Raw genomic sequence first — 16493 nt, forward strand, 5'->3', positions numbered from 1 at the left:
GAAGGCCTCAAGGTTGATTGAATGGGCAATGCAAAAGTTTCATAGATGAACTGCTTCCTGACAAAGCAGGGAAGAGCAAGCACCTCCTGGCCTGTTGAGGTAAAACATGGCTGCCATGTTGTCTGGGAGAACAAACAAGCTTTTCCCTTGATGTGCAGTAGGAAGGTCTGAAAGGCTAGGCTGACAGCCCTTAGCTTCCTGACTTTGATATGGAGAGAGAGATTCCTTGAGGACCCCAAACCTTGAGTTCAGAGAGGGCCCAGATAAACCCCCAACACCAGGCAGATGTGTCCATCACCAGTGTCTGTGAAGGCTGATGGTGGATAAAAGGAATGCCCATACAAACTTTGAGTGAATCAGTCCACCAATCTAGTGAAGTCAGAACATGCAAGGGAACAGTGAGTACAGTGTTCAGACGGTGTCAACTTGGTGATTAAATGGAGGCCAGTGAGACCTGAAGAGTCCTGAGGTGCAATCTGGCATGTTGGACTACCTATGTGCATGAGACCATATGCCCCAAGTGCCTCACACCATTTCGAGATGCTGTGATTGGGTGAACCTTGAAAACGGCCACAAGACAGCAAATCATTTCGAATCTTAATGTTCTGGCTTGGGTAGAGTCCAGCACTGCTCCTATAAACTCTATCCTCTGAACTGGACAAAGAGTAGACTTGTCTATGATGATCAGTAGACCCACAGCTCTGAAGATTGACTGGATGAGTTGAAGACTAGAGAGAAAGTATCAGAGGGGTAGCCATGTTAGTCTGGATCTGTAAAAGCAGCAAAGAATCCTGTGGCACCTTAAAGACTAACAGACGTTTTGGAGCATGAGCTTTCGTGGGTGAATACCCACTTCGTCAGATGCATGTAGTGGAAATTTCCAGGGGCAGGTATATATATATGCAGGCAAGCTAGAGATAATGAGGTAGTTCAATCAGGGAGGATGAGGCCCTGTTCTAGCAGTTGAGGTGTGAAAACCAAGGGAGGAGAAACTGGTTCTCTAATTGGCAAGCCATTCACAGTCTTTGTTTAATCCTGAGCTGATGGTGTCAAATTTGCAGATAAACTGAAGCTCAGCAGTTTCTCTTTGAAGTCTGGTCCTGAAGTTTTTTTGCTGCAGGATGGCCACCTTAAGGTCTGCTATAGTGTGGCCAGGGAGGTTGAAGTGTTCTCCTACAGGTTTTTGCATATTGCCATTCCTAATATCTGATTTGTGTCCATTTATCCTTTTTCGTAGCGACTGTCCAGTTTGGCCGATGTACATAGCAGAGGGGCATTGCTGGCATATGATAGCATATATTACATTGGTGGAAGTGCAGGTGAATGAACCGGTGATGGTGTGGCTGATCTGGTTAGGTCCTGTGATGGTGTCGCTGGTGTAGATATGGGCAGAGTTGGCATCGAGGTTTGTTGCATGGATTGGTTCCTGAGCTAGAGTTACTATGGTGCAGTGTGCAGTTGCTGGTGAGAATATGTTTCAGGTTGGCAGGTTGCCTGTGGGCAAGGACTGGCCTGCCACCCAAGGCCTGTGACAATGATCCCACACTCCCAAGTGTCAGAGACCAATGCCTCATCAGAGACGGATGCAGTGCAGCCAACATTTCAGTCTCCCCCTTCAGCGGTACCGACGGACGTGCAGTTTGAGACAACTGAGGCTGACACAGCATTGAGTGCTGCACCAGTGTTGCTGGTGCTCCTCGGTCTGCAGATACTGAGCAGAGCGGTCTCCTGCACTGCCAGACATACCAGGCTCAGAATGTCTCTCTCCAGTGGGGCTAGTACTGAGATGGTCTCGGGATGGTGCAGTTCTGCAGATGTAGAAGGTGCTCCCTCAAGCCCCGGACTCGATGATACCTGCCTTGGTGCCAGAGCCAACAGTGCCACAGAAGAGGAGTGCTTAGGTTTCTGCTGCACTCTACTCTTTTTCCCACACTCCTCTGTCTTTCCTTGTCTGAGGCGTGAGGCCTTTGCAGATTTGGCAATGATCCTGAATATTAGCTTCCCCGAAACACTTCAAGGTACTTGAGTGTGGGTCACTCACGGGCATTGGCCTCGTGCAAGAGGTGCAGGTCTTGAAGCCCAGTGAGTGAGACACCCCTTGGTACTGACTAACGGAAAAATCCCCAAGTGGGGACCAAAACAGAAAACGTACACTCTCTACAGTATTAACTAAGATGCTATGATTCTAGAAACTGATCTGCAATTAATTTACAATGAACACCCTGAGAGCACCTGCTAAGGTAAGCCAAGCAATGTCAACGACTGCCACAGGCAGTTAGAAGGAGCTGAGAGGTTTTGGGAGCGGCTGGGCCCTTTATACTGGCACACAGTGGCACGCAGCAGCAGAGGGTGCTCAAGCCGCCCCATTGGGTACCACTGAGAGAAACATCTCTGATGACTGTGTGCGGGGCATGCACACACCGTGAGTGGAATGCACATGTGCAAACACTTGAATAAGAAAGATCCCCTCCATGTTCCCAATCGGGAACAATCAAAGTGGAGAGCCTCCTCCCTGGGTGAGACCCCAGTGTATGTCAGGGAGCGCCCAGGGAAACAGTGAGTTCTGTGTAGACATCCAGCAGACCAACAAAGCTGCTAGTCCTTCCCACTGAGCCTGAGTGCATCAATGAATGGTTACGGGTAACTAGGGACATAGTACTGACAATGAGGATGAGACCTCTTTAGGCGTCCCTGGAAGGAGGAGACACTGTGGAGATGAGGGTCAATCCTGCTTACCAGCACGTTGTACTGGGAGACGGAGATGTTGTTGGGATGCACGGTGAGCCGGACACACTGCTTCATCTCCGAGGCGAATCTCCGAGGCTCGCTGGAGCGCTCGCACTGTTCCTTCCTGGTGCACCTAAGAGAAAGGGAACACACAGAGCCAGAGATTAACAACAAAGCCGCGTGGCATGGCAAGTGATTGCCATGGGACACAAGAAGAGAATCTGTGTCACGGGGGCTGCCACCAGCTAAAGAGAAGGGGGTCAGTGCCATCACCCCTTCACCACAACCTCACAGGTTCATCTGACTGTGTCTCACCAGATTCTGCATGGCTGGCATTTAGCAGTGCACAGCAGCCATTTTAGCTAGGAAGTGCAGCCCATATCCAATCAAAACTACTGGGGGAGTTTTAAGTGGGTAGAATCACTGCACGTGCAGCACACTTCACTGGGGAGTTATCTGAGCCTTGGGCTAAAAGCATCTGGTGCCATCAGAATGCAGCACCTGTTCTGAGGGATGACATAGCTACAAAGTGGAGCTACACAATGCTGTGTTGCAGGAGGTGCATAGAGAAGATCCAAGCCCAGCCCCAGGAAAAGATGGACAGCTCTGGAGACTGGTCCTCTACTTACGGACAGAGCCGTGCAAGCTTCCCTCACTATGGAACCCTACATACCTCAACCCTGACCTCTGCAGAGAGAGCTGCCCAGTCTGCATGGCACATTTAATTCTTGGCCTCTCTGCCCGTTAGTACCTCTTCTGTGGTGACTTTTGGGATGTGGATACCTGTCCATTGGAAATGGCCTGAATCCTCCAACTCAGTTCCCACTGGCCCCTGGTAGCCTTCGGAGGGTAACAGCTTTGGGTCAAAAACAGCCTGGGGACCAAGCAGTTAAAGATCACATGCCCCTTTACCAGGTAGGCTGTGGGATACCAGATCAGGATTGGACAGAATATGGGGTACCAGTGGCTGCAGCAGTCATATTGCATGCCAGGTACATTCCCTTTGCTCAGGTCACTGCACCTAGGTAGCCTTGGGAACAAGAGGTTGCTGCAGGCAGGAGAAATCATCTGGGAGTTGGAAATCCTAGGGTACTTCCCTCACCATGGAATAAAGAATCCTCCAACAGGAACATAAGAACGGCCATACTGGGTTAGACCAATGGTTCATCTAGCCCAATATCCTGTCTTCCAACAGTGGCCAGTGCCAGATGATTCAGATGGAATTAACAAAATGGAAATGTATCAAGTGATCCATCCCTCGTTGTCCAGTCCCAGCTTCTGGCAGTCAGAGGTTTAGGGACACTCAGAGCATGGGGTTGCATCGCTGACCGTCTTGGCTAATAGCCACTGATGGACCTGTCCTCCATGAATGTCTCTAAATCCCTTTTTGAACCCAGTTATACTTTTGGCTTTCATAACATACGCTGGCAACGAATTCCACAGGTTGACTGTGCGTTGCATGATGAAATACTTCCTTTTGTTTGTTTTAAACCTACTGCCTATTAATGTCATTGGGTGACCCCTGTTGTTGTGTGAAGGGGTAAATAACACTTCCCTTTTCACTGTCTCCACATCATTCGTCATTTTACAGACTATCATACCCGCCCCCAATCATCTTCTATCGAAACTAAACAGTCCCAGTCTTTTTAACCTCTCCTCATATGGAAGCTGTTCCATACCCCTAATCATTTTTGGTGCCCTTCTCCGTACTTTTTCCAAATCTATTGTATCTTTTCTGAGATGGGGTGACCAGAACTGCATGCAGTAGTCAAGGTGAGGGTGTACCATGGATTTGTATAGAGGTATTATGATATTTTCTGTCTTATTATCTATATCTTTCCTAATGGTTCCTTACATTCTATTTGCTTTTTTGACTGCCGCTGCACATTGAGCAGATGCTTTCAGAGAACTCTCCACAATAACTCCAAGATCTCTTTTCTGAGTGGCAACAGCTAATTTAGACCCCATCATTTTGTGTGGATGGTTGGGACTGTGCATTACTTTTCACTTATCAACAATGAATTTCATCTGCCATTTTGCTGCCCAGTCACCCAGTTTTGTGAGATCCCTTTGTAACTCTTCGCAGTCAGCTTTGGATGCAACTCTCTTGAGTCATTTTGTATAGTCTGAAAACTTTATCACTTCACTTATTACCCCTTTTTCCAGACCATTTATGAATATGTTGAACAACATTGGTCCCAATACAGATCCTTGGGGGACTCTGCTATTTATGTCTCTCCACTGTGATACCTGACCCTTTACTCCTACTCTTTGTTTCCCATCTTTTAACCTGGTACATCCCTTCCCAGAAAAGGACATAAGGGATTCCCAACTTTCCCTGGCTCACTAGGGTATCCGGAGGCAATTCGCTGAGGACAGAGTTTTCAAAAGTGGCCACTGATTTTGTGGCTCCAATGCCCAGAGATTATCCGAGATGCTAAACAGCCACGATACCAGTCAAACTCAATGGCAGCTGCAAATGCACTGGGGAAAGCCAGCCCTAAGTGTCCCAATACACACCCCAAATCACCAGTCACTTTGGAAAATGTTTGCTCTAATACATTTGGGTCTCAGTTTCCCCATCCATAAAATGGGGCTAATAATATTCACCTCTCTCCCTCCCAGACGCTGTGAGGATGGAGTAATGGTTGGACACTAGTTTGAAAGTGTAAAGTGTTCCAGCGATGCTAATATTATCTGTGCTGTTTTAGATTGTCTCGGATCATCTCAGGAGGGCCCCGTAAACATGGGACTAGAATATGAATTGCTAGGCTTGAGACGATTTCCATCCAAATCTTTTTTCAACCAGCATGAAAAATACAGGCTCCATGCCTGTTGCCCGTCACATTCAGCGAGAGGAAGATGTCTGCCTAGAAACCCACAGGGTTATATAACAGGACAGCTTCAATTGCATGCCAATTACCTTTTGCCATTAAGCTAATGGTATGAATTTGCAAAGGTTGTTTCAATGGATTGTATTATTAGCAGCAATATTGCTTCCATTCAAATCTGCTCAGAAATTTAAGTGTGGGTGTTAAATTGTTCACCTACTTCCAAACTTGTGTGCAAGGGGAGGGACTTTGGAGCAGGGATGATTTCTTATTATGAGTATGTACAGCACCTAGCGTAATGGGGCTCTGGTCTTTGAATGAGCTCTCTTGGTGCTACTGCACGACAAATTACGTCAATTAAATAATCAGAATATTATACAGCAAAGTGCAGCTGCAAGGTATGAGATAGAGATGGGTCCAAGTCCCCGGAGCATGTCTGAGGTTTGGGACAGCCTAGATCTGCATCCAAACTCTGGCCCCTAGGCTTCTTTCTTGTGGCTGAGCCTGGATGAGACAAGAATCATCATCCAAAGCCTAAATCGCTGATTGGGGGAAAGTTTCTCACTTCCTGGGTTGGGCTGGAAGTGTAGGAACTGGAGATCTCAGCTATTCTCATGAGATTTGCAGCCTGAGTTAGCAAATCTGGAACGTGACTGCCCACTATCTTTGCACTCGTATAATATACCTCCTTCTTGCTAGGAGCCAATGTTTCATTAGTCTTCTTTATTGCTGCTGCAAGCTGGATGGGGAATTTTAAATGCTGGGTCTCCAGAGGGCTGGAAGGATAGAATGCTAACTGCTCTGAATACCACAAGTCAACCCTCTCCACTGGAATGCCAGTGGGAAATGCTGCTGAGAGATTTCTGCACACCACTCTTACAGCAGAAAATGGACAAAAATCACTGGAGGAAAAGCTGTGACATGAGGAGTCTTCTCCTGGGAATAGCCCAGTAGGGCCGGCCTTACGAGTGGGTAACGTGGGCAGCCACCCAGGCTGCTGCGGTTAGTGGTGGCACCATGATCAAGAGGCGAGGAGCGTGGTGGGCCTAGGGTGCAGGGCCGCAGAAGGGAGCTCGAGGCAATTGGGCAGGGGGAGGCCAGCAGGGCCTAGGAGAATGGGGGAGGGTAGTGTCAAACCTAGTCCCAGATTTGGACCTTAGCGTCCAAAATATGGGGGTTAGCATGAAAACCTCCAAGTTTAGTTACCAGCTTGGACCTGGTAAAGCTGCCACCACCCAAAAAATTAGAGTGTTTTGGGGCACTCTGGTCCCCCCAAAAACCTTCCCTGGGGACCCCAAGACCCAAATCCCTTGAGTCTCACAACAAAGGGAAATAAACCTTTTCCATTCCCCCCTCCAGGTGTTCCTGGAGAGATACACAGAAGCAAGCTCCGTGAATCTAAACAGAGGAATTCCATCCTCCCTATTTCCAGTCCTGGAAACAGAAGTACTTCCCTCTTCACCCAGAGGAAATGCAAAGTCAGGCTAGTAAATCTAACACACACAGATTTCCCCCTGACTTCTTCCTCCCACCAATTCCCTGGTGAGCACAGACTCAATTCCCTGGAGTTCCCCGCTAAAGAAAAACTCCAACAGGTCTTAAAGAGAAAGCTTTATGTAAAAAGAAAAAAAATACATAAAAATGGTCTCTCTGTATTAAGGTGACAAATACAGGGTCAATTGTTTAAAAGAAATATGAATAAACAGCCTTATTCAAAAAGAATACAATTCAAAACACTCCAGCAACTACACACATGTAAATACAAAAAAAAAGAACATATAAATCACTATCTGATCTTTTGTACTTACAACTGGGAAACAGAAGATTAGAAAGGCAGGAAACAGAAATCCTCTCATAGCCGAGAGAGAGAGAGGCACCAGACCAAGAACAAAGGACCCACACACAAACTTCCCTCCACCCAGATTTGAAAAACTCTTGTTTCCTGATTGGTCCTCTGATCAGGTGTTTCAGGTTACTTCTTTCCAGGTGTAAGAGACATTAACCCTTAGCTATCTGTTTATGACAGGTAGCCTGGGAAGGCAGAAGGGAACAGGGACCATGGGGAGCCCAGGGATGCTGCAGAGGCTGGGGCAATGGGAGATGGATGGGGAGCCCAGGGAGGCAGTAGGGGCTGGGAGGATGGGTGAGGGGCCGGGAGAAGCAGTGGAGGCTGGGGGAGGGGGGATAGGGGAGTGAGTGGGGAGCCGAGGGAGGCAGCAGGGGCCAGGGGTGATTGGGTTCTGGGTGGGGAGCCCAGGGAGGCAATGAGGGCCAGGGCAATGGGGGGATGGGTGAGGTGGGGAGCCCAGGGAGGCAATGAGGGCCAGGGCAATGGGGGGATGGGTGAGGTGGGGAGCCCAGGGAGCCAGTGGGGGAAAGGGGCGATGTGGGGCTGGGGAAGGCAGCAAGTCCAGAATGAAAGGCTACTGGCCTGATGTCAAAAAGCTGATGGAAGAGTTATTTGAGGGATATACACATCTCATGGGCAATTCCTCTCACTACAGCACTAATGAAATGCCCTGCTTTGCTGAAGCCAGTCAGGCAGACACGTAGGCTCAGATCCTCAAAGGTATTTAGATACGGAGCTCCTGTTGATTTCAGCAGGAGCAAGGCACCTAAATACCTTTGGGGATCTGGGCCCTGATCAGAATTCTGGTGATTGTAGCCAAAAATGTATTCCAGCTCTCAGTCAGACTGCACCTTTCCTCCCTCCAAGCAGCATGAAGGGACTTCCAAGGGGAACTGGTGAGACAGCATGGTCCAGGGCAGTGGTGCCCAAACTTTTCCCCTCGCACCCTCCCTTTTCAGTAATGGAATCTCTCTGTCCCCTCCTGCCCCTCATTACTGCACAGTTAGCTCAGCAGCAGAGTTTGGAATGAAGGCGGTGCTGGGGATGAGAAGCTGGGGCTAGAGCCGGGGCTGGTCTGGGAGCAGAGAGGGAATGAGGGCAGAGCTGTGCTGGGGATGGAGTGGAGCTGGGGCTGGGGGCGGAGTGGAGCTGGGCTGGGGGCAGAGCAGGGGGAGGAGTGGAGCTGTGGCTGGGGGTGGAGCTGGGTTGGGGGCAGACCAAGGGGCCAAATGGATCTGTGGCTGGGAGCAGATCTGGCTGGGGACAGAGCAGGGCTGGGTGCTCCCTCCCCACCTCCTGTGGGCGCTGGCCCAGGCACCACTCTGCACCTCACCCCCGACTGTTCCTCTGCACCCCTAGAGTGTGTGCCCCACCAGTTGGGGACCACTGGTCTAGGCCATTGGACTGGGACTCAGGAAACCCAGGATTTATTCCCAGCTCTGCCACTCACCTGCTGTGTGACCCTCCCCTTTGTCTCCTGTTCCACCCTATGCCAGTCATGTCTATTTAGACTGTAAGTGCTTCAGGGCAACGACTGGCTCTCAGTAAATGTTTGGACAACAAGCTGGGACTTCAAGTGCTGCTGTAATATAAATAATTATTCTATCCAATGAACTATGTTAATATAATGTCAAGGTTGCAAAGTCAAGCACTCAAGAGTTAGGATATGCCACAATTGGGTTCCCTCTGCACCCTTAATTTGCCCCCCGCCCCCCGTGCACATGCATTATCATACAGCCCTTCACTGTGTGGTCACACACTACTTTTCCCCACGCAGTCTGAATTCTACCACTTGAGTGCTAGATTCTGCAGCCTTAACATTTTATTTATTTGCTTTTTAAATGTAATTTCCTACTTTAAGAAATGCAACAATGTGACCAAACAGAAATTATACCCAATGGCGCCACAGTGATCCCCAGCTTGGGTCACCAGCAGGGTTCAGCACATTAGATCCACAGCACAGACCTCTACCACGTGAACTAACAAAGCAAGTGGCAGCAGTTGCAGGTTACCCTTATGTGGACCAGCCACTAGAGGAAGATGAGACACAAGCTATGCCAGAAAATTTCACAGCTGTTCACTGACAGCAGAGGAATGGTGAGACTCGGACTCCTGGGTTCAATTCCAGGTTCTGGAGGGGAATGTGCTTTAGTAGTTATAGACAATTCTGCCCTGTCCCCTGCAGCTCCTATCTGCCCCACCTTGGCTCCTGTCCCTGTATCCTTGCTCCTGTCCCCATCCACTCCTTGGTTCCTGCTTTACTCTTCCTATTCTCCCATTCTGCTGCATTCCAGTCAGGCAGCTTTCTCCTGGTCCTCCTCCCTTCCTGGGTGCCAGCAGAGGGAGCACTGAGAGAAAAGGAGCGACTGCTAGAAGAGGCCATCACCCTCCCTGATTGAACTAACCTTGTTATCTCCAGACTGATTCTTGCCTGCATATTTATCCCTGCCTCTGGAAATTTCCATTACATGCGTCTGACGAAGTGGGTATTCACCCAGGAAAGCTTATGCTGCAATACATCTGTTAGTCTTTAAGGTGCCACAGGACTCTTTGTTGCTCCTTGCTCTCAGTATCTGTGCCCAACACCATAGACAAATCTGGCTAGTGGCAGGAACAATTGCAGGGAAAGTCCTGCTCAGACCCTCAATCCCTGGGCTGGAGCATGCCCATTGCAGACAGAATCTTCAGCAAATTTAGGGGCCAAACAAGTCACTACTGAGAATATGCAAACAGGTTGTTGTATTTTTTAGGCTTGTAATGTGTCCAAATTTGGGTGGATTTTCATGGGGCAGCAAAAGGCTCAGCCCTTACAAAAGGCAAACCCCACATCAAGTTTCAAGTGCCTGGGTCAAAGCAGAGAGGTGCTAAAGCATTTTCCCCAATCTCATTCTCAGAAATGGCTGAACCATTCTACCTGAAATGTAAAAGTATTGAAATAAAAGAATCAGCCTGAGGCAAATACCCGGCATGGAAAATTTCAGCCGAAATGATTTAAGTTAGGCAAATTTATAAGCAACTGAAAACAGGGTCTTATAATGGGAACTGTCATCCAACCTTAACTATAGGCATCACTACCAGCTACCTGTATGTTAAGTAAGGGTTGTTGAAATATATGTCCACTATCAAAATGTGAGTCACGAGAAAGAATTACAGCCTGTCTAAACAGCTGAGCTATTTGAGGGAATTTGAGACAAGTGGACTGAATAGATTAAAAACTAACCACTGATATGACTTCTCTGATAAGACCTTGCATAGCCCCAAACCTCATAAGGTTGCCTTGACTGTTGTATTCCCTTACCCAGTGCATCTGATGCCTTCTTTATTACTGCGTATCTAGGAAAATAACCTGTGCTGCCAACAATTCTGTTTCCCTGTAATAAAACATCAGTAACTCTAAAATATCAGGTCTGCCCAATACACGGGGATCCTTTTTCACTGCTGTAAAATCTAATTCAGTGCTGTTCACACTGAAATTAGCTTAGGCATTGTTTCTACCCAATGGCGTCACATTACATTTAAGACATATAACATGTCATATTCCTCCCTGGAGCTCATTCTCATAAGATTATGGTGTAAAAGAGCCGCTTCCCCCTGTGCTTTAACCACTCCTGCTACGTCCGTATCGGCTGCACATTTAACAAACAAACATGTCCTGGCTCTGTCTGTCTAATCAATACAAAGATTAAGGAATCTGATCCCAGCCCAGAGCTGGATGGAATCCCAGCTCTGGGCTGGGATCAGATTTCTTTATACAGAATCCCATTTCCTCACCCGCTTCCATGAAGAACAAATGGTGTTAACTCCAACTCTCTAGGCTCTACCCATTGATCGATTATTTTAATAATATGAAATTTATACTTTGCACTTGTACAGCATCTAGTCCACGGATCTCAAAGGGCTTTGTTCAGAGCTCATTAATCATCACACAACACCCCTGCAAGGTTGATATTATTCCCATTGTACAGATGGGAAATGGAGGCACAGAGAGAGGAAATGACTTGTACAAGGTCACACAGCAAGTCTGTGGCAGAGGCAGGAACAGAACCCAGTGCTCCTGAAACCAAGGTTGAGATGAAGGCATTGCACCGGGACTCAGGAGATCAGGGTTCACTTCCCAGCTCTGCCCGAGATGCCATTTGGAACTTTGGGCAAGTCACATGATCTCTCTGGCCCAGGTTGTGAGACCCTTACTCTGAGTGAGTAGTGAATTCAATGGGATTACTTGTGGAGTAAGGGTCTATTCAACGTTAGCAAAAGGTTCACAACTTGACTCTATGTCTGTGCTGCAGAAAAAACCCATCGCAGCAAGTCTCAGAGCACAGGTTAACTGACTTGGGCTTGTGGGGCTCACGCATTAGGGTTGCCAACCCTCCCGGACTGGTCAGGAGTCTCCCGGAATTGATCTCCCGGTGGCTACTGAAACCAATCTGGGAGATTTTAATAGGCTGCTCAAAAACTGGTCGGTGGCGCAGTGTGGCTAAGGCAGGCTCCCTATCTGCCCTGGCTCCGTGTGGCTCCCCCAGCCCAGAGCTTGCACCCTCTCCCGCACCCCAATCACCTGCCCCAGCCCAGCAAAAGTGAGTGAGGGGAGAGTGAGCGATGGAGGGGGGGATGGAATGAGTGGAGGTGGGGCCTCAGAGAAAGGGTAGGGCAGGGGAGGGGCCTCAGGGCAGGGGCAGGAAAAGAGTGTCTCAGTTTCTGCTATTAGACAGTTGGCAACACTCTCATGCTATATAAGTGTAGACATTCCTCCTTGGTCAGGGGCCTGGGGCTCTGAAACCTGCCAACGGGGGGTGGGTCTAGACTCCCGTCTCTCACCCCAGTGGTATCGTCTACACTGGTATTTTTCACTAGGCGGGTGGTGACGCATTGGAATGGGTTACCTAGGGAGGTGGTGGAATCTCCTTCTTTAGAGGTTTTTAAGGCCTGGCTTGACAAAGCCCTGGCTGGGATGATTTAGTTGGTGTTGGTCCTGTTTGAGCAGGGGGTTCGTCTCACTAGATGACCTCCGGAAGTCCCTTCCAACCCTGATATTCTATGATACTGTGATTCTATGAAACAGGATCGTCTCCATCCCCAAGAGCAAGAGAGAAACAGGATCCAGGGGGTCTCCATCCTTTCGCCCCAGGAGGAAAGCAGTGATTTCACAGCACTGGCCAGAGTGAGGGGAGCAGGATGGTGTATTTGCAGGTGGGCGGCAAAGGGTCCAACTGACAGGATTCTCCCCCTCCTTATTCAGGACTGGATGGGCAGCCCTGGAGTCCAGGGATCAGTACACTCAGGTCTGGCTCCTCCACCAGTCTCAAGAGGAGAATGGGAGAGTTCTTCCCAAATTGAACAGTGCAGGAAGCTCTGTGTCTCCAAGACCTTGCACTTGTACAGCACTGGCATCTGCTGCTTTCCCCGAGTTCCCAGATAACCCATGAGTCTGATCACGCACTGCGAAAGGGCTAGGGGGAGCGGGAAGGGTTGTGGTTTCACTAGAAATGCTGATGCAGGGTCTCCAGGATGACACTTACAGAAATATGCAGCGATACGACAGCCTGCCGCTGACCCTAATGTGTTTGGGCACAGTATGGGAACTTGCAGAGAGATCCCCCAAGACCCAGAATGACACCAAATTGCAGATGGAGAGCAGTTCCTTATACAGATCCTGGTCCCAGTTTCCTCATGAGCCCTGATTCTAATCCTTTTCTTTAGTGTTTTCATCCAAAGGACCTGACAAAGGCACATCAGTATCATCATCTCCACTCCTCACAGGGGCAAACTGAGACACTGAGGAGTTAAGTGACTGGCCTGCGGTCATACAGCAAGTCAGTGGCAGAGCAGTGACTAGACCCCACCCCCAGGTGTCTTGAGTCCTGGGCCCATGTCCTAGCCACTGACAGGATGTCACTGTGGGATGGAGCCTCATTCTGAGGGAAATGAGTGGAGGGTACTGTGGACAGAGTCAGGGACAGTACAATTCTTACCCACGGCTGGGCACTGGCTTATCTGAGCAGATTGATGCAGGGCCGCTCAGAGGAGGGGGTAAGTGGGGCAATTTGCCCCAGGCCCGAGGTCCCAAAGGGGCCCCTATGAGAGTTTTTCGAGGCCCCTGGAGTGAGGTCCTTCCCTTGCTCCGGGAGCCCGGAAAACTCTTGCAGGGCCCAGCCCCCTGGAGCTTTTTCCATTCCGGGTCTTCGGCGGTGGGGGTTCTTCCGCCCCGGGACGGAAGGACCCCCCCACCGCCGAATTACTGCCAAAGCGGGACCAGCCGCTGAAGTGCCGGATTTTCGGCAGTAATTCGGCGGTGGGGCGCCCCTGCCGCGGGTCTTCAGGGAACTTCGGCGGTGGGTCCCGGAGTGGAAGGACCCCCCCCACCGAATTACCATTGAAGCGGGGACCCCCCACTGCCGAAGACCCCAGGCCCCCTGAATCCTCTGGGCGGCCCTGGACTGATGTGCCAGGTTTGCCTACACACTCTCTAGAGCTCTGTAACCCGACAGGACCCAACTACAAATGTCGACTTCAGGTCAGGTCAGAAAACAACACAGCCCGCTTGGGCTTGCGTCAGGTCACTTCTGATGGCCCCCTTCTGCCCATGGGGTTGGCGCAGCAGCTGCATGCCCTGCTCCTGCCGGCCATCACCACCTCAGCTGTTACCTGCCTTTGCTGAGTAGGTTCCTGAGTCATTTCCCACAGATCAAGCCTTACACAGCGAGATCTCCCCAGACCCCTCTCTCCTAGCTCTGTAAACAGCCCTCGTCCTGCTTGATTCCACCTCGGCCCTCTGAAATAAGGAATCCCAGTCAGCTCAGAGATGCCATTCAGGAACTGGCCAGCAGAGGGAGCTCTATGGAAGCCAAGTGCCATCATGATCATGGCATATTCGGCCAGCAAAAGGAAGGCTCGCCTGAGCCTAGAGATGGGGCTGCATGACATTGGGATCAGAAATTCCTTGGTGTTCAGAGTGGTTTGCATGGGGGGTTGGACTCAAGGAAGGCTCGCCTGAGCCTAGAGATGGGGCTGCATGACATTGGGATCAGAAATTCCTTGGTGTTCAGAGTGGTTTGCATGGGGGGTTGGACTCAAGGAAGGCTCGCCTGAGCCTAGAGATGGGGCTGCATGACATTGGGATCAGAAATTCCTTGGTGTTCAGAGTGGTTTGCGTGGGGGGTTGGGCTCAGCACCATCTTTCCTGTTAGTCTTTCTGTAGTGCGAGATGGAGCGTGACAAGATGAACTGCTTTAGGGGATGGATTTTGCTTCAAGATGCCAAGTGCCAGATATGGAACAAATAAGCAGGTACCAGGCCCACAAACTGGTCTCATATAGGCACTATAGAAAACCAGCCTCATCTCTCCTGAGATCACCCTCCTCTCCTAGCCTGGAAAGATGGCGAGGCTGGGGCAGGAGGGAGGAAGCTGAAATTTGCTTTTCCTTCTACAGGATCCTGGCAATTTTCTGGCTGGAGTCGAGAAAAGGGATAAGGAGACAAAACGGCACTAGCACGTAAAGTTTAAAGTCAGCTCTTGCAATGTTTTGACATTTCCAGTCTCCCCCAGGGTCCTAAGGATAGGAACACTAGAAATGTCGAGACGAAGATATAATTGACCTTAAACTTTCTGTGCTAATGTGGTGAATCTTGATTCTTTCCACCCCCTTTGCCATCCCCTTGCATCAGAGTGGGTGGGGGCGGGCGGCTGGTTTGCTTCCTGCTAGAGAACACACAAGGCCTACCCACTTCAGGCTGAAAGAGGTTAAATTGCCCCAAAATATCAACCCCGGGTGCTGTCATTGCAGGGTGGAAAGGCTGTAAACACCTCAGAGAGAGAGAAGGACACAACTGGGGGAGGAAGGATGAAACTCAGCAAAGGATGCATCCGAACTCTGACATCCTTTAGAGCAGGGAATGTTATCACGGCTGCCACAGCAACACCCACTCAGATCAAGGCACCATGTGCTACAGAGACACTACCCCGAAGGGCTTACTAGCTAAATTGACAAGGAGGAGTTATTACTCCCATGTTAGAGATGGGGAACCCCGACACAGAGTGGCTAAGTGACTTGGCCAAGGTCACACAAAGAGTCTGTGGCAAAGCTTGGAACTGACCTCATGACTCGTCCACTGCTTTACCCACAAAGCCTCCTTCCTCTCTAGTAGCCCATCACTTGGGATATTTAAAAGTAGCCTGGAGAAAATATCAAGGGGGGCTGGTCTACACGGCATGGTTAACTGATCGACAGCTGGGGTAGTCAATAGGCAAACCGCCACCCAAATCCAGACCACCAGACTCTTTTGAACGGATCTCAAAATCTTTTTATTTACTTATTATCGTTATTGTTATTGTCTGGACCTTGACTAGACCTTGACCAAGAAATTTGGATCTTGACAAAAATTAATTGACTACCCCTGACCTACGGTAATAGGCCTTTTCCATCTCTAACTCCTAGGATCCTTGCACTCGCAGCCCGTGGCATTACTGGGAGAGCCCTGTGGGCAGGGGGTAAGAGGCCAGTGATCTTGCTGCCCCAGGAAGCGGTCCAGGAGGGCAGAAGCTGGCTCCTTCAGCTGCACATCTCGGGCCTGCCCCCGACCCTATCACTTAGCCAAGCAGAGTGAAGATGATAATTGCTCTGGCTGCTAATCTATTCTAATACATGGTAATAGAAGCCGAATTGCTGCCCTGATAACTCGCCTAGCTCATGCTGCAGAACCTCAGCGCAGTCTCTGTTCTGTTATCTCTGTCCCCAGGTGGGCCCCTCCCTGAATCGGAGTGATTTAATAAACGTTCCCCCAAGGCCTCCGGGGCATGTGTGCAAGGGATTTGCTCTCCCGCCTCCCGCCCTACAAATTCAAACATTTCATAAATAATACTCCTGCTCCCGGGGGGCCTGTCCCCTCCCCCTTTCTGGATCTGCGGATTGTCATTGCTCAGCTTACCCATGGGATGTGAGTAAAGGGAGTGGCAGCCCAGTGACTCTCACCTCCCAGCCACAGAAGGATCCAAGCTCCATTAGGGGCCCTGGGAAGCCCAGAACAAGCACTCTTGGTTCTGAGATGGCCCAGCAATGGCACTGACCCACACTAGACAGGCTCCCGAT

General features: G+C 49.8%; 1 protein-coding gene across 3 annotated transcripts in view; it reads right to left on the reverse strand.

Moving 5' to 3' along the window:
- The window catches only part of PLXNA4 (plexin A4), a 667362-nt gene that overhangs the window by 189062 nt on the left and 461807 nt on the right, over positions 1–16493 (reverse strand). For all 3 annotated transcript variants that reach the window (XM_030574789.1, XM_030574885.1, XM_030574977.1), the window contains exon 6: positions 2737–2860. In XM_030574789.1, coding sequence (XP_030430649.1) covers positions 2737–2860 — 124 coding nt within the window. The remainder of the gene's footprint in view (positions 1–2736; positions 2861–16493) is intronic.

Source organism: Gopherus evgoodei, chromosome 1 (genome assembly GCF_007399415.2).
Source record: "Gopherus evgoodei ecotype Sinaloan lineage chromosome 1, rGopEvg1_v1.p, whole genome shotgun sequence".
Taxonomy (NCBI): domain Eukaryota; kingdom Metazoa; phylum Chordata; order Testudines; family Testudinidae; genus Gopherus; species Gopherus evgoodei.